Source organism: Pleuronectes platessa, chromosome 9, assembly GCF_947347685.1.
Source record: "Pleuronectes platessa chromosome 9, fPlePla1.1, whole genome shotgun sequence".
NCBI lineage: Eukaryota > Metazoa > Chordata > Actinopteri > Pleuronectiformes > Pleuronectidae > Pleuronectes > Pleuronectes platessa.
The window spans coordinates 28,012,891-28,037,911 of record NC_070634.1 but is presented as its reverse complement, the minus strand read 5'-3'; the positions used below and the strand labels follow the sequence as shown (position 1 = coordinate 28,037,911).

The window sequence follows — 25,021 nt, the reverse complement described above, 5'->3', positions numbered from 1 at the left end:
TGAGAGTGTGAGCGTGTGTCTGTGTGTGTGTTTGTGAGAGTGTGAGTGTGTGTGAGAGTATGAGTGTGTGTGAGAGTGTGTGTGTTTGTGAGAGTGTGAGTGTGTGTGTGTGTGTGTGTGTGTGTGTGAGTGTGTGTGTGTGTGTGTGTGTGTGTGTGTGTGTGTGTGTGTGTGTGTGTGAGAGTGTGTGTGTTTGTGAGAGTGTGAGTGTGAGTGTGTGTGTGTGTGTGTGTGTGAGTGTGTGTGTGTGTGTGTGTGTGTGTGTGTGTGTGTGTGTGAGAGTGTGTGTGTTTGTGTGTGTGTGTGTGTGTGAGAGTGTGTGTGTTTGTGAGAGTGTGAGTGTGAGTGTGTGTGTGTGTGAGTGTGAGTGTGTGTGTGTGTGTGTGAAGGATTTACAATTTAAAGTTTTAATCTCCTTAAATATGAAACAGGGATTTCATGGTTAATATGTTTCAGTTGAAACACACACACACGAATACACATATATAATTACACAAATATGAATGTGTACACACACGCGTTTGTCTCTAAATTTGATTTAAACTCACTCAAGCAGATTTTGTATTGTAACTGGACATTTCAGACTGCAGGCGACCAATCAGAGGACAGCAGTAAGTGTCTGCAGCAGAGTGGGTGACGTGTCGGTGACAGCAGAGGTCAAAGGTCAACGACAGGTTCATCCAGATGATGGACAGATGTCCTGTTGGATTATTATCATTATTGATTTCATCTGGATTTGATCCTCAGAGAAGCTGCAGCTGAACTCAGATTCATCAACGACCCGAACTGATCAACTGATACGTTACAAGAATATAAATAATAATACCTTATTATATTATTATTATTATTTTATTTTATATTATTTATATTTTATTAGATAATTAGCCTTGACATTAATCTGGTTATTTAAAATTCATTATCACAGTGAGGACACTTAATATATGTATGAAGAATTCACACTCTCTCACACACACGCACACACACACACGCACCCTCTCACTGTCTCACACACACACACACACACACTGTCTCACACAAATACTGTCTCAGACACACACACACACACAAAGCCTCTCACACACACACACACACACGTGTATCCCAATATGGGTAAAAACAGCAGAATCTGTAAACTTAGTAAATGACTGTAGCTGGAGGACGCGTCGCTCGGTGTGTGTGAGTTTGTTGTTCTGAGTGTGTGTGTGAGTTTGTTGTTCTGAGTGTGTGTGTGAGTTTGTTGTTCTGAGTGTGTGTGTGAGTTTGTTGTTCTGAGTGTGTGTGTGAGTTTGTTGTTCTGAGTGTGTGTGTGAGTTTGTTGTGTGCAGCGGTTCTTCTAACATCTGTGTCTGTAACTCGTCAGAACAAATGTCCGAGTCAGTGTCTCTGGACGTTTTCTAGAACGTTCCTGCAGTGGAACGTCAGAGTGGTTCTGGTTCTGGACCGTACTGGGTGTTTGATGACATCACCTCGGGCTCAGCTGAAGAGTCCCGACTGACCTTTGACCTCAGTGAACTGAGTGTTTGTGTGAGAATGAATGAAGAACAGGTTTGTTCCTGTCGGGTTCTCAGACTATCTCACTAAATCATGAGGTAGTGAAACATTTGTGTGTCTGTGTGTGTGTCTGTGTCTATGTTTGTTGTTCTGTGTGTGTTTGTTTTGTTCTGTGTGTATTTATGTGTGTTTTGTTTTGTGTGTCTGTCTTTGTGTCTGTGTTGTTCTGTGTTGTTCTGTGTGTGTGTTGTTCTGTGTGTGTGTGCTGTGTGAGTGTTGTCCTGTGTGTGTGTGCTGTGGACCCAGGTTCTGCCTCAGCAGCTCAGAATCTGGGTTGTTGGTTTGATTCCTGTTAAGTATGAGTGTGTTGCCGTGCCGCTTGTTAGTAATCAGATTACTTTACGTCACAGTTTAATCCTCCTGAGACTTTTTAGACTTTAGAGCTGAATCACCTGTAGGAGGCTCCGCCCTCTGACAGCAGGTCCAATGTTGGTGTGTGTCCCCGCTGACGTCCCCGATGGAGACGTCAGCGGGGACGTCCAGCGGGGACGTGGATCAGGAGCAGAACGAGCACGAGACTTTTCTGCTGCAGCCGCCATTTTGTTGAGCCTCTTCCCTCTGAGGTCGGACCCGTGATGGTTTCAGACACGGCAGCAAAATACAACCACATGACCCTGAAACCAGAAATCTGATCAATAATCTGAAATTCGTCCTGATCAATATTTCAGACATAGTCATCATGATAAATGATAAAAAGTCGATTCCTCAGTCGTCGTTCTACCGAAAAATACAAATAAGTCAAATAAACACAGTTTTTTTACAGAAATATCAACATCATACAAATATTTTCCACATTGTGAATTATTATAATCAAAATTTCATATATCGACAAAATATGACGTCGATATAGCTGCATAAAGTTTTTATCTGTCGACCTTAATTCAACCTTCATTTGATTTTAAAACCTATTTTATTTGTCTGAATATTTTCATTTTAAGTGGATTTATGATGTATGGTCTCCGTCTGTGTGAACATGTATGTGCACATGTTCATGCGTGTTTGTATATTTACATGTGAGGAGACGTTAGCGTGTGAAGCCGATAACGTCAGATTCATCCTGGAACTCGTCTTCGTAGTCGTCCTCCGAGCTGGAAACAAGAATCTTTATTTATTCTCTGTTATTTTGTTGGTGGGATTGAACCAATGGTGTGGAGTCAGCAGGGAGGGGCTTCTGTCAGAGCCCCTCCTCCACTTCTTTTTATATTCTCTGCTCCTCGTGTCTCAGCACTTCATCATGCTTTCTGCTCCTGCTCATGCATTTTAATGTCTGACCCACATTTCACTGGATCTACATGCACACACACACATACACACATACACACACACACACACACTCACAGGGGAGCTTTGAAGTCAAGCAGGAGGAGGTGAACACGTTGAACCTCGTGTGTTTTGAGGATCAGGTCAAATCAGGAGACGAGTTTCAGTCCGAAGACAAACTAAAGAATCAATGTCCAGGATGAGGTTAGCTTAGCTTAGCACAAACACTGAAAGCAGGGGGAAACTGTTAGCCTCACTCACTCTGTCAGCTTCAGTACAAACATTAATACGTTCAACGTATTTCAAGAACAAATAAAAATGAAAAGGTTTCTAGAAAGCTCTGCAGCTATCAGATACTGATAATAATAACCATAATTATTATTATACGATTACAAAACTGAAAAAAGATTCTTAGGTTTTTATTAAACGTGAGATTCATGAAACTAAAACAAAGACAGAATTTCCTGAATGAGTTTCTGTGAGAGGGCGTTCAAGGACACTGTTACAGAGAGAGAGAGGGACTCAAACACAGAACTCTTTCAATAAAACTTTATTCACACTTAATGTCACAGCTGCAGATGTAAAGTGAAGATGCTGCAGAACATCTGTCCAGCAGGAAGTGAGTGAAAACATCTGTTGTGTGCCTCAGTGATGTGTTCAGGGTCTGATCCTCAGTGATGTGTTCAGGGTCTGATCCTCAGTGATGTGTTCAGGGTCTGTGCCTCAGTGATGTGTTCAGGGTCTGAGCCTCAGTGATGTGTTCAGGGTCTGAGCCTCAGTGATGTGTTCAGGGTCTGAGCCTCAGTGATGTGTTCAGGGTCTGAGCCTCAGTGATGTGTTCAGGGTCTGATCCTCAGTGATGTGTTCAGGGTCTGATCCTCAGTGATGTTAGAACAACAGATCTGCTGGTTGCAGGTGCTGCTCAGACGCTGAAGTTAGCATGTGCTGCTGGTTGGACTCTATGGACACTAGAGTGACCTTCTAGCCTGTGTTTATTACTCTGGTTGTTTCTGTGTTTATTACTCTGGTTGTTTCTGTGTTTATTACTCTGGTTGTTTCTGTGTTTATTTCTGCCCGCTGTGCTGAAGCAGAACTTTCTATGTGGTCGTGAGGTGAATGTAAAGTAAAATGTGATGAATGTGATGCAAAACTAGTTTTATATCACAATGGAGCTTTATCGACAGACATGACTGTAACAACAAACAAACCAATAAACAAACTAATAATATATTCTTTATTAATAAATATATATAATAATAATATAATAGTAACAGCAACAACAACAATAATAATAACAAATATAATTGAAAATGAACAGGATTTAAACTACAAACAATGGGCGGCTGTGGCTGAGGGGTAGACTTACATAAATACAAACCATTTGCCATTTACCCCTGTGTATATGTATATATACTTTGTGTGTGTATGTATATAAATATATTCTATATATATAGTATATATTTTTTTTAAGTTTCCTCTAATATCTTCATTTTTCAGCTTCCTGTCAGGAAGTGTAACAATGTTACTAAAATGAGAACTTGTCCTCCAACTTTATTAGAAAAAGCAAAAGAATAATAATCAAAAATCCACTGAAGAGTAAATCTTCATCATCGACTGGAAGCGTAAAATACAAACGATGAGTCAGCTGTTTCTCTTGTTCTGGTAAAAAACATCAAGCCTCCCCGGTGCCTGGCTGCCTAACCATATATATTATATATAGATAATATATATATAATCTGAGCTAACTATAAACACTAAATTAAAAGTAAATAGCTCCAACAATTACCCTCAATCAATGTTATTTTTCAGATATTTTATTAAGCATATTAATAGTCTATATAAATTCTCTATCAATGACATTTTTTTCAACCTTTATGGAGTTCTTAAAAAGGTAAAAATTGAACCCTGACGTTATCACGTTTAATATTTTTTTACTTTTTATATACTTTGCTTTAAATAAATATAAAAAAGGGAAACACAACTAGAACCAAATATATCCAACTGAATTAAGAAAATAAAAAAATATTTTTTAAATGTAGAATATAAACATAAATCTTCTCTGCATTGTTTATTCTGTTAATCAAGTTTTCATATCGGCTGATTCCTAGCAATAAATAAAAGGATTTGACGGGATCAACAATCATGTGACTTTCAGAATAAATGTCCTGGACAGTGTCCGACTGATGCTGTGTGTGCGTGTGTGTGTGTGTGTGTGTGTGTGTGTGTGTGTGTGTGTGTGTGTGTGTGTGTGTGTGTGTGTTTAAACAGGATTAGCCCGCAGCTCAGGTGTTCTTCTAACAGGATTAGAGTTTTCACTCTTGTGTTTATCCAAATTATCGACTGCTAAAAACTGAGGATGTGTTTGTGGAACACTGGGACACACACGCACACACACACACACAGACACACACACAAACACACACACACACAGACACACACACACACACACACACACACACACACACACACACACACACACACACACACACACACATCTCGTTGGTCTGTGTTGAGGTGCGGCTGCTGCCAATGTGCCGTCGAGCAGACTTCAGTGTTTAATCCAGATCAAGATGATGAGGAACCTGAACACACGTTTATTTTTCGGATTATTCCACAAAACCTTTCTCTACAAATCAAATAAATTTAGTAAAGTGAAGAATTAGATGAAATAATTTGTTTCATCTTCAAACAATATGAGCAACTCAAAAAAAAAATTAAATTAAAAACAGAGAACTCTCTTAAATCCACATGAACATATTCATGTTAAATTTGATGTGTCAGAATTAATTCACGAAACCAAACAATAAGATAAAATGAATTAAATTAAAATGGAGCCTTCTTTGTTTTCCCTCAGTCTGTGTTTGACACTGATGTGAAGGTGGAGTTTAATGAGGAGCGTTTGAATTGTGTCTGCTGACAGCGGGTCGGGTGGAGTGACCTCTCAGGTTAAGGAGAATCCTCTCAGCTGATCCGAGGTCAGTCTTCTGCCTACGACACTTCTGACGTAAACATTGGGATCTATAAAAACAAACTTGTTCACTAACTCTGACGGGAAAGTGATGATGCAGATGTGAGGAGGACTGGTCCAGGACCAGGACTGGACCAGGACTGGACCAGGACTGGTCCTGGACCGGTCCTGGACTGGAAGTGTTGTTTTCGACTCATTTGGAGCCTGTTTCACCAGCGTCAGCGCTGAAACACCCGGATTTGGTCTGAATTTAAATCTGACCTACTTCTCTTGTCGTCAGAAAGCGTGAATCTGTTTTTCTTCTCCTTAGTGGGAGGGGGAGGACGGGAGGAGACAGGAAACTATGTAAGCGGACTTTTCCCCCGACGGAGGGGAAGACGCAGCAGCACCAGGATAAAGCTTTTAGTGTGAAAAGATTCTCCTTCTTTCTTCTGCTGCTTCTCCGCCCTGAGCCGACAGCCGCTCCTTCTCCTTGTCTCCTCGTCCTTTCATTCATTCACAAACTAAAGCTGCCTTTTCTCTGCTGCTCTTTCTTCCACCTGAGCCGCGGCTCCTCCCGCTGCTCGGCCTTGTGTCGGCCGCGGCGCTGCAGCTCCGGAGTTAATGGGATTATGCAGATGGCGGCGTTCTTAAAGCACAATCTCAAGTGTTTAATGAAGATTATGGTAATGGTCGAGCAGCTCAGACCTTCACTGAAAAGATGACACAATGACAAGAGAGGAGGGGAGGAGCAGCTGCTGGAACGAGACGGCCCCCAGAAGTCGGGGTGAAGGGTGGACCGGGTGATTGACAGCTCGGTGCCTGGCTCTGAAGCACTTCAGCAGAGCAGGACTCTGACCTGGAACAGACTGAACCAATCAGAAAACTTGTTTAACCTTCTAGTCCCAATCCTCCAATCATACAAATCTGTTTCCTAGTTTATAACCAATCCGCTGTCATTAGCATCATATCGACGCCGCCCATATTGATGACTGTGTCATTGCTGATTGGTCAGAATAAAAGAAAAACCCCACCCCCGATGCAGAGAGCAGCCACCATCAGCTCCGCCTCCAGGAAGTGATGTTATCTGAGATAGCTTGTTGGGTCAGTTTGATTCAGACCAAGATGGCTTCTTCAGGAACAGACTGAGGAACCGTTCACACCTGGTTTGGTTCAGAGCTTCAGACTCTTCAGTTCAGTCTGAAGCTCTGAACATCAGGTGTGAACGGTTCCTCAGAGCAGAAGAGGAGTTCTTGGTCTGGATCAAACTGAACCAGGTTCTGTTGGTTTGCAGTGAAAACACTTTGTTGGACAGTTTGGACTTTTGGACCAATCACAGGAAGAAAAGACAGAATTAAACAGAAGAAGAAGAAGAAGAGGAAGAAGAAGAGGAAGCAGCTGCAGTCTTCACCTCCGACGATTTAATGTGGAGTACTGTGATACTGTAGTTCTATAGTTCTGTAGTAATGTGTGGTACTGTGGAGTAATGTGGTACTTTGGAGTACTGTGGAGTACTGTAGTACTGTGGGGTACTTGGTAGGATTGTGGTAATGTGGAGTAATGGAGTACTGTAGTTCTGTAGTTCTGTAGTTATGTGTTGTACTGTGGGGTAATGTGGTACTTTGGAGTACTGTGGAGTACTGTAGTACTGTGGAGTAATGTGGTACTGTGGAGTAATGTGATACTGTGGAGTACTGTAGTACTGTGGAGTAATGTGGTACTGTAGTACTGTGGAGTAATGTGGTACTGTGGAGTAATGTGGTACTGTAGTACTGTGGAGTAATGTGGTACTGCGCCCGGAGGTGCTGATGCTCTTAGTGATACCATCATGACGTTACCATGGCAACCAAAGAAATCTCCTCCATTCAAACTGAAAGAGTACCCCCCCCCCCCCTCCCCCAACTGACAACACACCCACGTCAGACGCCGTCTACAAACCAATCAGAGTTAAGTATAGGTAGACTCCGCCCATGCAGGTGCTCACGACAGGACGTTCGTTCTTTAGTCTCTAAGTTACAACGTGGAACCAGAACAGATCAAAGGAAACATGGATCAAAGACATGAAGCTTCAGATCAGAACCTGGGATCTACTCCGTTGGTCCGAGGCTCCTTTCACACCTGCTGCTTTAGATCAAACCAAACAAACCAGGTGTGAAACTGAGAAAATCTGTATTTGTGTTTCTCATGTAACCACTGAGATCAACACACACACTCTGTCCCCAGCTCGACCTCTGACCTCCGTCTTCCTCCAGGTTCTTTTCAAAATGTGTTTCTGAGTGAAGTTCTGATCAGACACAAACATGCAGACGTTTCAGGATCTCCTGACGGGTGTGTGTCTGTGTGTTTGTGGTTTAAAGCTGAAGTCAGACAGTGAGTAGCTGTTGTGTATCTAATGTCTCTGTGTGTTTCTGCTGCAGCTCAACTCATTCAGGAAAAACTTCATACTGAGAGTCGAGCTGCGGAGATGAACTGATTCTGATCAGATTGTGTGGAAGGAGAGAGGAGGAGAGGAAGAAAAAGGAGAGGAGAGGAAGAGGAAGGACAGGGGAGGAAAGGAAGAGGAGAAAGAGGAGTGGAAGGAGATGGAGAGGAAAGGAAGACGGAAGACAGAAGGAGAGAAAGACGAGAGGAAGGAGAGGGGAGGAGAAAGGGAAGAGAGGGGGGAGGAGAAAGAGAAGAAGAAATGGAGAGGTAGAGGAGAGGAAGGAGAGGAAGTAGGATGAGAGGTGTTTGACCCTGGTGACTGTGATCCCTGCTCTCTGATTGGCTGAGAGTTATAGAGCTCTGTGATTGGTTGATGGTCTGCAGATGGTTTCCAGCAGCCAGTAATAATTCATGGCGTGTATGTGTGTTTCCATAAATACATCATCTGCAGTGGTCATCACTTTATTTATTTTTTTATTTCCTTCACTCTCTCCTTGTTTCCTTTCAATCTATTCATTGACTCTCGTCCACACAGTGTGTGTCAGTGTGTGTCAGTGTGTAACGGTTGTGTACTGACTTGTTGCATTAAAACACATCAGTTTGAATATGATATATACATTTATATACATATACATATAATAAGTAATAATAAGAAACCGGGTGAACACACGTGTCTCAGATTGTTCGGGACACGTCTACATTCCTGACGTGTCCCCCCCCCCCCCCCCCCCCCCAACTCTCACTTGAAACAGATCAGGACTCCGTGGAGGGTGTTGCCATGGAGACCTCCTCCCCGGGGGGGGGGGGGGGCTCCAGGTTCCTGTCAGTCTGTCTATCCTGTTAGTACCTGCAGTGATTCCCAAGGCATTCTGGGAGCTGTAGTTCTCCCTCTGCTGCCTCGTTGACTCCTGAGGAACATGTGGTTCCACACAGAACCTCAGACCAGGTTCAGAGACACGTGGAGACTGTGTCCAGCAGGAGGAACAGTGATGTCACTGACCTGAGAACTGAATCTTCTTCTCGGTTTTTACAAACACCACAAAAACAATTCAGTCCAGTTGTCCAACACAAAAAAAACACAACTCAAAGCTCCTGATGTCCTGCGGACACACACAAACCCAGACACACACGACTCGAACCAGGACACGAGTAACCTCAGCCGCTCACGGGACCGTCGGTGGTCGACCAGTCGGTGGTCGACCAGTCGGTGGTCGACCAGTCGGTGGTCGACCAGTCGGTGGTCGACCAGTCGGTGGTCGACCCCTCGGTGGTCGACCAGTCGGTGGTCAACCAGTCGGTGGTTAACCAGTCGGTGGTCTGAGCCCCAGCTGGGAGGCGAGTGGGAGCTCATGGCCACAATGTGTCGACTATAATTCATGTGAAGGATCAAATCAGGTGTTAATAGAGAAATTATGAAAATTTTGGATTTTAATGATTAATTAATAAATGTATTAATTGATGGCACCATTGTGTCATGTAGTTTAACGTTTAATAATCACTCCGGCCTCCCATGATGCCTTGCACCGCTGTGTTCACAGTGTTTAAACAGCACCTGTCGAGCCCATTTTCCCTCCAAAACCGACGCCATGTGGTGTCCTCCTCCTCCACTCCCACTGCATGCTGGGAACACACCTTCATCTTGTCATTCATCATCCATCCTTGTCTTCTTCACAAAGAGAAACTTAACTCCTCCTCCTCATCGCCGCGGGACGTGAGTCGGTCTTCATGGTCGTACGGATCGTCGTGAGCGCGGTCGACACGGAGGACGTGGGAATCAAACCACGACATGAAGAACAATGGTCACATGACAGAAGGGAGGAGCCAATCAGCTCAATGCTACATCGAGAAAAACATGAAGCCAAAGACGTGAAAATCTTGTTTTTCTGGCTCCGCCCCTTCATGCTGAGGAGGAGTCAGTGATGATGAAATCTATCCCTGACCATGACTGTGCGTGTGTGTGTGTACTGTGTGTGTACTGTGTGTGTACTGTTTGTATACTACGTGTATAGTGTGTGTATAGTATTTACTCTGTGCTGTGTCCCCCTCTGCGTGTCCTTGACGTTGTGTCCTCGTTTCTCCCTCGTTTCTCCTCTTCATTAATTCGCTCTCATGCCCCCCCTCCCTGCGCTGTGATTGGCTGCGTGTGGACATGCTGTGGTAAGTCGCCGCATTTATACGGGACGGTTTCTGACAAACAGGAAGCAGCGGGACGTCCCACAGAGAGAAGACATGAGGTCATTATGATGTCCTCTCCTCGCCCTCGTCCAATCAGCAGCCTCACTGTTGCCACGGTAATCTGCAGCTTGTTGGACGCGAGAAGTCTTTTAGTTAAAATTATTTTATGCTTCAGGTCAAAAGGTCAAAGCAGCGTTTCTCCAGACTCTACACAACAATGCATTTTATTATTTTATAGATGTTTATAAACCAACAGTCTATTCTCTGTGTTTCCATAAAACTCAACATATTACAGTTTCTACAAAGGAAACTCACGATTAGTGTTTGATTACAAGAACTGGGCCCACATCTTCTGTGTCACTGCCCCCTGCTGGACCGGAGTGGAACAGTCAGTTTTTCTGGAAGATCATAAGTCATAGTTCTGTTGGTTCTCTGCGGTTCTCTGTGGTGGTTCTGTGTGGTTCACTGTGGTTCACTGTGGTTCTGTGTGGTTCTCTGCAGCTCTCTGTGGTTCTGTGTGGTTCACTGTGGTTCTCTGTGGTTCTGTGTGGTTCACTGTGGTTCTGTCTCTGTGGTTCTGTGTGGTTCTCTGCGGTTCTCTGTGGTGGTTCTGTGTGGTTCACTGTGGTTCACTGTGGTTCTGTGTGGTTCTCTGCAGCTCTCTGTGGTTCTCTGTGGTTCTGTGCAGTTCACTGTGGTTCTGTGTGGTTCTCTGTGGTTCTGTCTCTGTGGTTCTGTGTGGTTCACTGTGGTTCTCTGTGATTCTGTGTGGTTCACTGTGGTTCTGTCTCTGTGGTTCTCTGTGGTGGTTCTGTGTGGTTCTCTGTGGCTCTGTGTGGTTCTCTGTGGTCCTGTGTGGTTCACTGTGGTTCCTCGGGTTCTGTGTGGTTCACTGTGGTTCTCTGTGGTCCTGTGTGGTTCACTGTGGTTCTGTGTGGTTCTCTGTGGTCCTGTGTGGTTCACTGTGGTTCTGTGTGGTTCACTGTGGTTCACTGTGGCTCTGTGTGGTTCTGTGCGGTTCATGAGGATTAAACGTCAGTTTCATGGTTATTTAATACCTTCGGTCAATGCATTAGTTAGTAATTATTGTTTGAATATATTGTCATTCAGTTGAAAGGGTGTGTTTACAATTTCCAGGACAGCTGGTCCTTGGTCATTTGTGCGGACCCATGTTCTGAGGAAGGTCTGTTATGAAATGAGGCCCATTGTTCGTACTGTGAAGGTTTTCTTCTTCTCTGTCAGCGCTGAGAGGTCAAAGGTCGTGTTAGCTTTGAATCTCATCAGTGAACTCGTGAACTCGCTGACGAGTTCGAGATGTTCAAATTCAAAAAGTCAATCAATTAGAAGATTTAACTACGTTTAGAAAAACTTGTATAAAAACACCATTTCTGCTTTGAACGTTGACCCAGTAACGAATCACGTCCACGTTAGAACCTTCAGTGCGGCCTCAGGACGAGGAAGCAGTGCATTGTGGGACAAACCGGCTGTGAGTTATGAAGGACGAGTTTCACCTCGGGATGAGACCTCTCACCCTCCAACAGGAAATGAGTCGTCCCACCTGACTTCACCTCAGAGTAATGACTGAAAGCAGCTGCTGCACACACACACACACACACACACACACACACACACACACACACACACACACAAACACTAACACACACACACACACTGAGGAGCCTCGTTGAGACGTCGTCCTCAAATACGACTCTTCTGAAAGTCACACCTGAACGCTCTGAATTCACATAATAACAGTAACCAGAGGCAGGGCTGTGGGGGTGGGGGGTGGCTGACCAATCAGAGAGCAGCGGGGGGGTCTGTGGAGTCTAGCTGCAAACATCTGGATCTGATCATTGTCCTGAGTTTTACTCTGAAGTTGATTCACACTCTAACTGGAGCAGCGCCCCCTGCAGGCTGCAGCGCTCCTCACAGAACTTTCATTTGGACATATTTCACAGCTTCGAGTCTCATCAAGCTCACTGATTGGACGATCTAACTTCTGTTGAACCCCTCCCCCTGAAACCTTCATTCAACAACTGAAACATGAAGCTCAAGTTTCAGTCCAGCTGTGATTCAACTTCAGGAGACGTCTCGTGTGTGTGAGTGTGTGTGTGTGTGTGTGTGTGTGTGTGTCTGTGTGTCACTCATCACTAGTGTTGTTGAAACTCGTAAAAAAATGTCTATTCCGCTTCTCTGTTCCTACACTGCAAAGACGCTGTATGTATCTTCCAGGACCTGCCTATGTTAGACGACCTAGCATGCGTGACTAACGTGACTAAGATGAGCCGCGATGAGCAGATGTCAGGTTGCACATCGCAGCTCGACGAACAGTTGAGGTCCAGAGTGTGTCCTCTTCAGCTAGCAGCAGCTAGCAGCAGCTAGCAGAGCGAGAAGCAGCTAGCAGCAGCTAGCAGAGCGAGAAGCAGCTAGCAGCAGCTAGCAGCAGCTAGCAGCAGCTAGCAGAGCGAGAAGCAGCTAGCAGAGCGAGAAGCAGCTAGCAGAGCGAGAAGCGACATCACACCAGGACAAACATGACTGTACGAATTCTGTTGTTTCCTATAAACAAGCAGCTCACAACTTTATTAATCATAAATGGTTCAGCTGTTACTGATTTGTTATAGAATATGAGATTATTATTCATCACAGATCTTAAAGGTGACAATTATTGATGCAACAGCAGTTTACAGAGACAGAACATTCTTTTAATTATCCACAAATACAACAATTTGTTGTTTAGTTCCTTTAAACTCTGTATTTTCAACATGATCTCAGTTCCTACTCATTCCTACTTCCTACTCCTCGTATAAAACCTAAATAAGGGAAAATATACGTTGTACAGTTTGTTCTATTCTTAACTATCAGTCTCAAAGCCTCATCCTCCTCGTCCTCCTCGTCCTCCTCGTCCTCCTCGTCCTCCAGGTCCTCCTAGTCCTCCTCGTCCTCCTCGTCCTCCTCGTCCTCCTCGTCCTCCAGGTCCTCCTCGTCCTCCTCGTCCTCCTCGTCCTCCAGGTCCTCCTAGTCCTCCTCGTCCTCCTCGTCGTCCTCGTCCTCCCCCCCCGACAGTCAGTCACACCCGCCTCCTCTTCCCATCAGGACAGATCCACTTCCTGTTGGATTAACGAGGCGGCGTTGTGTGTTAGCGTTAAATCCTGTGAAGCAGAGTGTTTATCAAACATGGAGGACAGGAGACGCTCAGCGGCGGGACGTGATCACAACCATCAGAGACAAAGAGCCGTCTCCACCAATCAGCAGCCCCCTTCATTAACCAATCACAGACAAAGGATCAGCCGTCCCACAGAAAGCACAGGGGTCAAAGGTCACAGAGACAACAACAAACACCACTGTGTGTTGTTGGTCATTTTGAATGGGGGGGGGTCAGAGCTGACGGCCGAGTGACGATGACACAAACAGGCTTCTTCTCGTGTCTGTTCGGTGAGGTCATGAGGTCACATGTGTCCCTCTGCTCTGACTGACAGGCTCAGGTCACTAATGTGTGAAGCTGCTTCAGCCTGAAAAGATTTGGACAGCTTGTCTCCGTCTCCAATAAAACTACACACAGGGACACACACAAACACACTCATACAGACACACACACACAGGGACAGAGGGGGGTCTGCTTAGGCCCCGACCTCACTGAAAGGTTCTGATTGGTCGAAGAACAGGAAGTGCTTTTACTTCCACAGGACAGTAATCTGTTCGTCCCAGTGTTTAAATATCAAACCACCACTTTTTATAAATTATAATTGTCTTCATTCAAGTTAATAAAACAGACGTCTTCCCGTCGGTCGTTCTCGTCTGAAACGCTGAGTCATCTGAAGCGCGGAGTCGTCTGAAGCGCCGAGTCGTCTGAAGCGCTGAGTCGTGGTCGGTCAGTGAAGGTTATTTCCTCTCAGATGAAATCCGACCTCAGGTTTAGTCGGAGTGAGACCTCGTGCTGCTGCAGGATCTTTGGAAGGACTTCTCTGTCCTCTCAGGGAATTTTGGGGAAATGCATCCATTGTTGACCGAGGCGTGTGATTGGTGGAGCATGTCCACGGCTGACATGCTGACAGGAGGAGGGGGGGGGGGGGGGGGGGGGGGGGGGGAGGCTGATGGTCAGCCGAGCAGAACTAACCCACACCCCTCCCCCCACCCCACCCCACAAAGATCTGAAGCGTTTTCCCTAAGACGTAGAAATCATTTACTTATAACTTTACACAAAAATATTTATACTTCGATTTGTTTTTACTTTTTAAATGTTTAATTTCATCCAATACATTTTTTGATATTGATTTCTTTACTGACAATTATCATCATAAATAAATAAACAATCCAGTTTCTCATGATAATTAAAATTGGAATATGAAGTAATAACATCTTATGTCAAAATATGAATTATTTTGCAGCAACTAATATTAATAAAATGTATATTATGATCCTTTACACACCCATATTTTCTAAAATAATAGAATAATCAAAGTATTATATTAATTTATTTTCATTTCCCCAAAATGTTTAGTCAACAATTTTATCATTTCTTGAATTGTTGTTATTGTTTGATATTAAATCATTTTAACAAAGATAACTTTGTTTTGATAACGTTTTATTAACTGATAAACAGGTAATAATAATATATAATATATTAAAATATGTGTTTTCAACATGTTTCAATATTCTATAAATAATACAAAGATATAAAACAACATCAGTAAGAATTACATAGTAACATTTACATTTTGTAGAGTTTGAACTTCAAGAAATAAAGTTTTTAAAGGATTGTTGTAGTAGGTGTGTGTGTGTGTGTGTGTGTGTGTGTGTGTGTGTGTGTGTGTGTGTGTGTGTGTGTGTGTGTGTGATGAGTAAAATGCAATGTATAATCAGTTTATAAATATATTAATATAGTTTTATAATATAACAGAAATATACATTTATATTTTATAAAAATAAAATATAAATTCTTTAATTTAGTGTTTTGTACTTACGTTTTATTTTTAATTTCTGTGTTGAGATATAAATATCAGATCAGGGATACAATTTTCTTTTTTAAATAAGACTATTCCTTAAACTTAAAACTGTAAATTGATATTAAATTACGTAATTTTTAAGTAATTGACTCATCACTATCATCGATGATTGAGATAATTGATCAATGTCGGAAGTGATCAAATGTAGTTCGGTGTTATTAATTATCAGATGATGGAATGAAACTGAAAACCAGAAATTTTCATTTTAGAATCTTTGAAATATTAAATGTAAAATAAATACTCGTCATCATCTGCTCAGTGATGAAGCTGATAAATTTCTGATTTTATGAAAATCAGACATTAATTTTTTCTCACTTGGACTCACTGAGGTTTCACATGGAGGCTGCAGGAGAAGTTCCAGAAGAGGTTCAGAGACACTGACTCAGACATTTGGTTTCACATCCAGAACCTGTAGAACATGTTAGGAACATATCAGGAGCATATGAGGAACATATCAGGAACATATCAGGAACATATCAGGAACATATCAGGAGCATATGAGGAACATATCAGGAACATATCAGGAACATGTTAGGAACATATCAGGAACATATCAGGAACATATCAGGAACATATCAGGAGCATATGAGGAACATATGAGGAACATATCAGGAACATGTTAGGAACATATCAGGAGCATATGAGGAACATATCAGGAACATATCAGGAACATATCAGGAGCATATGAGGAACATATGAGGAACATATCAGGAGCATATGAGGAACATATCAGGAACATATGAGGAACATATCAGGAACATATCAGGAACATATCAGGAACATATCAGGAGCATATGAGGAACATATGAGGAACATATCAGGAACATATGAGGAACATATCAGGAACATATGAGGAACATATCAGGAACATATCAGGAACATATCAGGAACATATGAGGAACATATCAGGAACATATCAGGAACATATCAGGAGCATATGAGGAACATATCAGGAACATATGAGGAACATATCAGGAACATATCAGGAACATATGAGGAACATATGAGGAACATATCAGGAACATATCAGGAGCATATGAGGAACATATGAGGAACATATCAGGAACATGTTAGGAACATATCAGGAGCATATGAGGAACATATCAGGAGCATATGAGGAACATATGAGGAACATATCAGGAGCATATGAGGAACATATCAGGAACATATGAGGAACATATCAGGAACATATCAGGAACATTTCATGAGCATATGAGGAACATATGAGGAACATATCAGGAACATATGAGGAACATATCAGGAACATATGAGGAACATATCAGGAACATATCAGGAACATATGAGGAACATATCAGGAACATATGAGGAACATATCAGGAACATATCAGGAACATATCAGGAGCATATGAGGAACATATGAGGAACATATCAGGAACATATGAGGAACATATAAGGAACATATCAGGAACATATCAGGAGCATATGAGGAACATATGAGGAACATATCAGGAACATATCAGGAACATATCAGGAACATATAAGGAACATATCAGGAACATATCAGGAGCATATGAGGAACATATGAGGAACATATCAGGAACATATGAGGAACATATCAGGAACATATCAGGAGCATATCAGGAACATATCAGGAACATATGAGGAACATATCAGGAGCCCGTCAGGACTTTAGTTCATGTCTGAAAACAGGAGACTTCTTCTCTCATGCTGCTCAGACAGAAACGAGTTTGATCAACACAACAAATCTCAAAATTTCAGAATCTGAAACTATTATGTTGATGAATTGATTTATTGATGACGACCAGTGGACAGGTCATCAATCAGGAACAGTTTGTCCTCAGTGCCCTGTGAGGTCCTCCCCCCTTCATTGATTGGTCACGGTCATGCTGCGCCGCCTGCAGAGGGCGCCGTTCTTGCTGCTGCTGCTGCTGTAGGCGGCTGTGGCTGAGGGGGTAAAGCGGTGATCCTCTAACCAGGAGCTCGGTGGTTCAATCCCAGTCATCCCCATCTCCATGCCGAAGGCTCCTTGGGCAAAATATTTCCTGAATCATCTTCATTGTCATCGTAGAGATTAGAAAAACACTTTTACCATTTAAAGTGTGTGAGAGAGAGAAGTGCATCATGGGAGAGGACCATGATGCAACCACCTGTTTTATTTGCTGAGGTTTTATTAGGAGCTGTTTTCCTTTGGGTCTTTTTCTTTTTCCATCTTCTCTTAATTTCATGTTTTTTGTTTGACCCTCAGGATTCACGTCCTCACAGATACTTTGAATTATATGAATATTACTCGGCTGTAGCTCAACAACATGTTTGTTTGCCTCTTCCACGAACACCTCCAGTTCCAAGGCATTCCATTTACTCTGCTCCCAGTAGCGCTCCATGACAGAAACCAGTCATGCAAAACACTCATTTAAATACCACTGCCTCTCCCATATTCCCCTCTTATCATTCTGCATTATGCTCAGTAGATCCCCCGCTTCACGCCCACCAACCAAACGTGCATCAGTTTGAATGAACACGCAATTCAGCACTGACTCTGTCTGTGATTGACAGCTCTGATCTGACTGGTTTCCCTCGTGGTCGCCAGGTGACGGCTTCTCGCTCTGTTGGTCCGTCTCAATTGGTCAGAGCTGAATGTCAATCAAATCTCTTCACCCAATCACATCCCTCCTCCTCTCCTCCTCCAATGAGGCTTGATGGAGGGATGATCCACAGTCCTGTAATCAAACCCCCCCTCAAATCCCAGCTGGTGGTGTAGATGAAGATGAAGATGGGGGTGTAGATGAAGATGGTGGTGTAGATGAAGATGAAGATGGGGGTGTAGATGAAGATGAAGACGGTGGTGTAGATGAAGATGAAGATGGGGGTGTAGATGAAGATGAAGACGGGGTGTAGATGAAGATGAAGATGGTGGTGTAGATGAAGATGAAGATGGTGGTGTAGATGAAGATGAAGATAGGGTGTAGATGAAGATGATGACGGTGGTGTAGATGAAGATGAAGATGGGGGTGTAGATGAAGATGAAGATGGGGGTGTAGATGTAGATGAAGATGGTGGTGTAGATGAAGATGAAGACGGGGTGTAGATGAAGATGAAGATGGTGGTGTAAATGAAGATGAAGATGGTGGTGTAGATGAAGATGGGGGTGTAGATGAAGACGGTGGTGTAGATGAAGATGAAGATGGTGGTGTAGATGAAGATGAAGATGGGGGTGTAGATGAAGATGAAGATGGGGGTGTAGATGAAGATGAAGTTGGGGGTGTAGATGAAGATGTGGGTGTAGATGAAGATGAAGATGGGGTGTAGATGAAGATGAAGATGGGGGTGTAGATGAAGATGAAGATGGGGTGTAGATGAAGATGAAGACGGGGGTGTAGATGAAGATGAAGATGGGGGTGTAGATGAAGATGAAGATAGGGGTGTAGATGAAGATGAAGACGGTGGTGTAGATGAAGATGAAGATGGGGGTGTAGATGAAGATGAAGATGGGGGTGTAGATGAAGACGGTGGTGTAGATGAAGATGAAGATGGGGGTGTAGATGAAGATGAAGACGGTGGTGTAGATGAAGATGAAGATGGGGGTGTAGATGAAGATGAAGATGGGGGTGTAGATGAAGATGAAGATAGGGCTGTAGATGAAGATGAAGATGGGGGTGTAGATGAAGACGGTGGTGTAGATGAAGATGAAGATGGGGGTGTAGATGAAGATGAAGATGGGGGTGTAGATGAAGATGAAGAGGGTGGTGTAGATGAAGATGAAGAGGGTGGTGTAGATGAAGATGAAGATGGGGGTGTAGATGAAGATGAAGACGGGGGTGTAGATGAAGATGAAGATGGGGGTGTAGATGAAGATGAAGAGGGTGGTGTAGATGAAGATGAAGATGGGGGTGTAGATGAAGATGAAGATGGGGGTGTAGATGAAGAGGGTGGTGTAGATGAAGATGAAGACGGTGGTGTAGATGAAGATGAAGATGGGGGTGTAGATGAAGATGAAGACGGTGGTGTAGATGAAGATGAAGACGGTGGTGTAGATGAAGATGAAGACGGTGATGTAGATGAAGATGAAGAGGGTGGTGTAGATGAAGATGAAGATGGGGGTGTAGATGAAGATGAAGATGGGGGTGTAGATGAAGACGGTGGTGTAGATGAAGATGAAGATGGGGGTGTAGATGAAGATGAAGATGGGGGTGTAGATGAAGAGGGTGGTGTAGATGAAGATGAAGAGGGTGGTGTAGATGAAGATGAAGATGGGGGTGTAGATGAAGATGAAGACGGGGGTGTAGATGAAGATGAAGATGGGGGTGTAGATGAAGATGAAGAGGGTGGTGTAGATGAAGATGAAGATGGGGGTGTAGATGAAGATGAAGATGGGGGTGTAGATGAAGAGGGTGGTGTAGATGAAGATGAAGACGGTGGTGTAGATGAAGATGAAGATGGGGGTGTAGATGAAGATGAAGACGGTGGTGTAGATGAAGATGAAGATGGGGGTGTAGATGAAGATGAAGATGGGGGTGTAGATGAAGATGAAGACGGTGGTGTAGATGAAGATGAAGACGGGGGTGTAGATGAAGATGAAGATGGGGGTGTAGATGAAGATGAAGACGGTGATGTAGATGAAGATGAAGAGGGTGGTGTAGATGAAGATGAAGATGGGGGTGTAGATGAAGATGAAGATGGGGGTGTAGATGAAGACGGTGGTGTAGATGAAGATGAAGATGGGGTGTAGATGAAGATGAAGATGGGGTGTAGATGAAGATGAAGAGGGTGGTGTAGATGAAGATGGGGTTGTAGATGAAGATGACCCTGCGGCCTGCTGGGACGGACAGCGAGCCAGAGTCCATTAGACAGATGAGTGGTGACGTGAGGAGGACACAGGTCAGAGGTCAGAGGACGCAGCTCCGCTCTCCAGCTCTTAGTCACTCAAGCTAACTGAGTTAGCCGCACTTTGCTAATGGTTTTAGCAAAGACAAAGAGGACACACATAAACACACACACTTACACACAGACACAGTGTGACACACACACAAACACAGACACAAGCACACACACACAACTAAACATGTTCTGTTTGTTTCTCTTTAAATAAATGTTACGGATCCACAACAACAAATAAACAAACTAACTAAAAAGATGCGAGGACGCCACAAACACAAGGGGAATTATTAATAACTATTTATAAACAAACCATATTAGGTCATTAGAGCAAAAACAAAATATATAAGAGTTCGGATTGATATTAATATCAGTTATTGATTTCATTTGAATTGATTTTATTCTACGTCTTGTTCTGCTCCTCAGGTTCTTCGGGGGCGAGTACACGGTGGAGGTGGCGATCAACGACTACCTGGACGTGTACTGTCCGCACTACGAGGGGGCGGAGTCACCGGAGCGCACGGAGCAGTACGTGTTGTACATGGTGAACTACGACGGTTACACCACGTGTGACCACCGCAGGAAGGGATTCAAACGCTGGGAGTGTAACCGCCCGCTGAGCGCCAGCGGACCACTCAGGTTCTCCGAGAAGTTCCAGCTGTTCACTCCGTTTAGCCTCGGCTTCGAGTTCCGGCCAGGACACGAGTACTATTACATCTGTGAGTACTACTGTATCTGAGACTACTGTAACATCTGAGAGTACTACTATATCTGAGAGTACTACTATATCTGAGAGTACTACTATATCTGAGAGTACTATTACATCTGTGAGTACTACTGTATCTGAGACTACTGTAACATCTGAGAGTACTCCTTATATCTGAGAGTACTACTATGACTGAGAGTAATATTACATCTGTGAGTACTACTATATCTGAGAGTAATATTACATCTGTGAGTACTACTATATCTGAGACAACTGTAACATCTGAGAGTACTCCTTATATCTGAGAGTATTACTATATCTGAGAGTAATATTACATCTGTGAGTACTACTATATCTGAGAGTACTACTATATCTGAGAGTAATATTACATCTGTGAGTACTACTGTATCTGAGACTACTGTAACATCTGAGAGTACTCCTTATATCTGAGAGTACTACTATGACTGAGAGTAATATTACATCTGTGAGTACTACTATATCTGAGAGTAATATTACATCTGTGAGTACTACTATATCTGAGACAACTGTAACATCTGAGAGTACTCCTTATATCTGAGAGTATTACTATATCTGAGAGTAATATTACATCTGTGAGTACTACTATATCTGAGAGTACTACTATATCTGAGAGTAATATTACATCTGTGAGTACTACTGTATCTGAGACTACTGTAACATCTGAGAGTACTCCTTATATCTGAGAGTACTACTATATCTGAGAGTAATATTACATCTGTGAGTACTACTATATCTGAGAGTAATATTACATCTGTGAGTACTACTATATCTGAGACAACTGTAACATCTGAGAGTACTCCTTATATCTGAGAGTACTACTATGACTGAGAGTAATATTACATCTGTGAGTACTACTATATCTGAGACAACTGTAACATCTGAGAGTACTCCTTATATCTGAGAGTACTACTATGACTGAGAGTAATATTACATCTGTGAGTACTGCTATATCTGAGAGTTATATTACATCTGTGAGTACTAATTATTATGAAAATTTTATCAGTTAATGATGAGTTATTGGTGAGTTATTGGTGAGTTATTAGTGAGTTATTGGTGAGTTATTTGTGAGTTATTTGTGAGTTATTGGTGAGTTATTAGTGAGTGATTAGTGAGTTATTGGTGAGTTATTAGTGAGTTATGGGTGAGTTATTGGTGAGTTATTAGTGAGTTATTAGTGAGTTATGGGTGAGTTATGGGTGAGTTATTGGTGAGTTATTAGTGAGTTATTTGTGAGTTATTTGTGAGTTATTGGTGAGTGATTAGTGAGTTATTGGTGAGTTATTGGTGAGTTATGGGTGAGTTATGGGTGAGTTATTGGTGAGTTATTAGTGAGTTATTTGTGAGTTATTTGTGAGTTATTGGTGAGTTATTAGTGAGTGATTAGTGAGTTATTGGTGAGTTATTAGTGAGTTATGGGTGAGTTATTGGTGAGTTATTAGTGAGTGATTAGTGAGTTATTGGTGAGGTATTGGTGAGTTATTAGTGAGTTATGGGTGAGTTATTGGTGAGTTATTTGTGAGTAAAACAAACTTTTCTCTGCAGCGTCTCCTCATCTGAATTTGGCTGGAAAACCTTGTTTGAAGCTGAAGATTTACGTCAAACCAACGAGTAAGTCTGCTCTTCATCATCTCCTCTTCTTCACCGTGTCCAGGATCATCTGATCAGCTTCAGTCTCAAACTCCCGTCCTTCACAAACAAGTGTCTCCAAAGGGACATTTGACATGGTTCACTGGTCACTGTCACGGATCAGATCAGAGATCAGATCAGCTCCTCCTTCAGCTACTGACATGAGCTACTGACCTGAGCTACTGACATGAACTACTGACATGAGCTACTGACCTGAGCTACTGACCTGAGCTACTGACATGAACTACTGACATGAGCTACTGACCTGAGCTACTGACCTGAGCTACTGACCTGAGCTACTGACATGAACTACTGACATGAGCTACTGACCTGAGCTACTGACCTGAGCTACTGACATGAACTACTGACATGAGCTACTGACCTGAGCTACTGACATGAACTACTGACATGAGCTACTGACCTGAGCTACTGACCTGAGCTACTGACCTGAGCTACTGACCTGAGCTACTGACATGAGCTACTGACAGACCTGAACACTGTTTCATTATTATATATTTATCCATCTGTGTTTTCAATGTAAACCCTCTGTTTAATGGAGACACCTTTTTGTTCATCTATCTGTCTCTCTCTCTCTCTCTCTCTCTCTCTCTCTCTCTCTCTCTCTGTCTGTTGAATCTGATGTATCGAGTCCTCTGATTGGTCGTGAGAGACAGCTTCTGATTGACTTCCTGTCTTGCAGACGACTCTGTGTATGAGTCTCCGGAGCCGTTTCTGACGGACGACACCACCGGTGGCTGCGTCCTCGCCATGCCCCGCCTCTCCCTGCTTTTCACCATGTTGCTTGCGACACTCATCGTCCTCTTCCTCGCCTCCTCATAGTTCCTCCTCTTCATCCTCCTCCTGTCGCTCTGACAGACCGGACACGAGGCAGGAACACGTCTCCCCGACCTCTGACCTTCATCTGAGGTCAAATCAGCAGCTCAGCCACTCAGGAGGCAGAGACTGATGGTGGGAGGAGCCTGGAGCTAGGGGGGCTCCAAATACCACAGATGTTCATTTTTTAAATGAATAACTTATTCTTTTATATTCACACAACAAAAATCCTTCATTAAATTTAAACTTTATTTGAACTTTATTTACAGCAAAATAAATCATATTCAAATATTAAAACGAAGAAGTAATGAAGAAATTAAATAAAAGATTTAAATGAAAAGCTGGAGCTGAAGTTAAAGATAAAATCTGACTTTTTATAACTGAACAAGATCATGTCTTATTTTTTGTATACAAAAATAACCGAAACATGATTTTAATGTTCATTTGTTTCCTTCTTTGATTGTTAGATGATGTCTCTCTGTCTCTCTCTCTCTCTCTCTCTGTCTCTCTCTCTCTCTCTCTCTCTCTCTCTCTCTCTCTCTCTCTCTCTCTCTCTCTCTGTCTCGCTCTCTCTCTTCCTCTCTCTCTCTCTCTCTCTCTCTCTCTCTCTGTCTCTATATCTATCGTCCATCTCCAGCCTCTTTCCTGTAAATCTGCCAAAGACTTTGATTTATCTACTCATTGTTTCTTAAATCTGGGGGGGGGGGGTGAAGACACTCAAAATAGGTGTAGCACTAACCCCACCCCTTCATATACAAGGGGCGGGGTCACATTGTTTCTTCGCAGAATACAAATTAAATGGCCTTTTCCACTGGTGCTGAATCTTTTGTGAAGGACAAACAGCGACCCCATGTGGTCGAGGTGAAGATCTTCATCACATCCTACATGGTTTTTGTTGTCATCTCTTTTTATCATCCCTCCATCATCTCTGCTGATGGAGGGGAGCGTGTCCTTGACTCGACGAGCAGCGGCATGCTGGGAAATGCAGTATAACCAAGGAGCGCACTGTGACGTAGCACTTACACTCAAGACAGAAACGAACTGATGTCGACGTTTCCTTATTTTCATATTTAATGTTTCTGCCATTTTTCTGTGGAAAAACAATTCATGTGAGAAATGAAGGAATAAATCTGTTGTTTACTCTTTTTTTCTGTATCCATCACAGTGCATTCTGGTCCTTGTAGTCCTTTGTGTTCAGGGTGTGTGGATCTACAATGTTTGTGAGTTTTCATCAGTTTTTCGTAATGTCTACATTAAAGAATAAAAGTTCTGATGGCAGTTTCTCAAGAGGGAGTGAGACCTCCCTGCTGTATCTGGTTTACAATATCTTCATTTGTCTGTAAAGTTTCCATACTTTATTGTTTAAAGACAAAAATCTCTTTGTATATTTTCTTATCTATGCTGATGACATTCCTGTTGTAAAGAATGCATTGATCTTATTGGCTGAGGAGCCACCCAGGGGTCAGAGGTCATCAGGTCCTGTGCTGCATGAGTGGAAAAATCTATAATTTAGTGACGAAGATTCAAAGAGAAAATGTGAAGAAACAAATGAATCTATGTTCTGATAAATTCACCACCAATAAAAATCTGTTTCACTCAAAA

At 42.9% G+C, this 25,021-nt stretch overlaps 1 protein-coding gene across 1 annotated transcript in view; it reads left to right on the top strand.

Annotated features, from left to right (window-relative positions):
• Positions 1-25,021, top strand: part of LOC128448756 (ephrin-A2) — a 25,186-nt gene extending 165 nt beyond the window's left edge. The window contains exons 2-4 of the mRNA XM_053431530.1: positions 20,641-20,933; positions 22,502-22,567; positions 23,286-25,021. Coding sequence (XP_053287505.1) covers positions 20,641-20,933; positions 22,502-22,567; positions 23,286-23,425 — 499 coding nt within the window. The 3' untranslated portion in view covers positions 23,426-25,021. The remainder of the gene's footprint in view (positions 1-20,640; positions 20,934-22,501; positions 22,568-23,285) is intronic.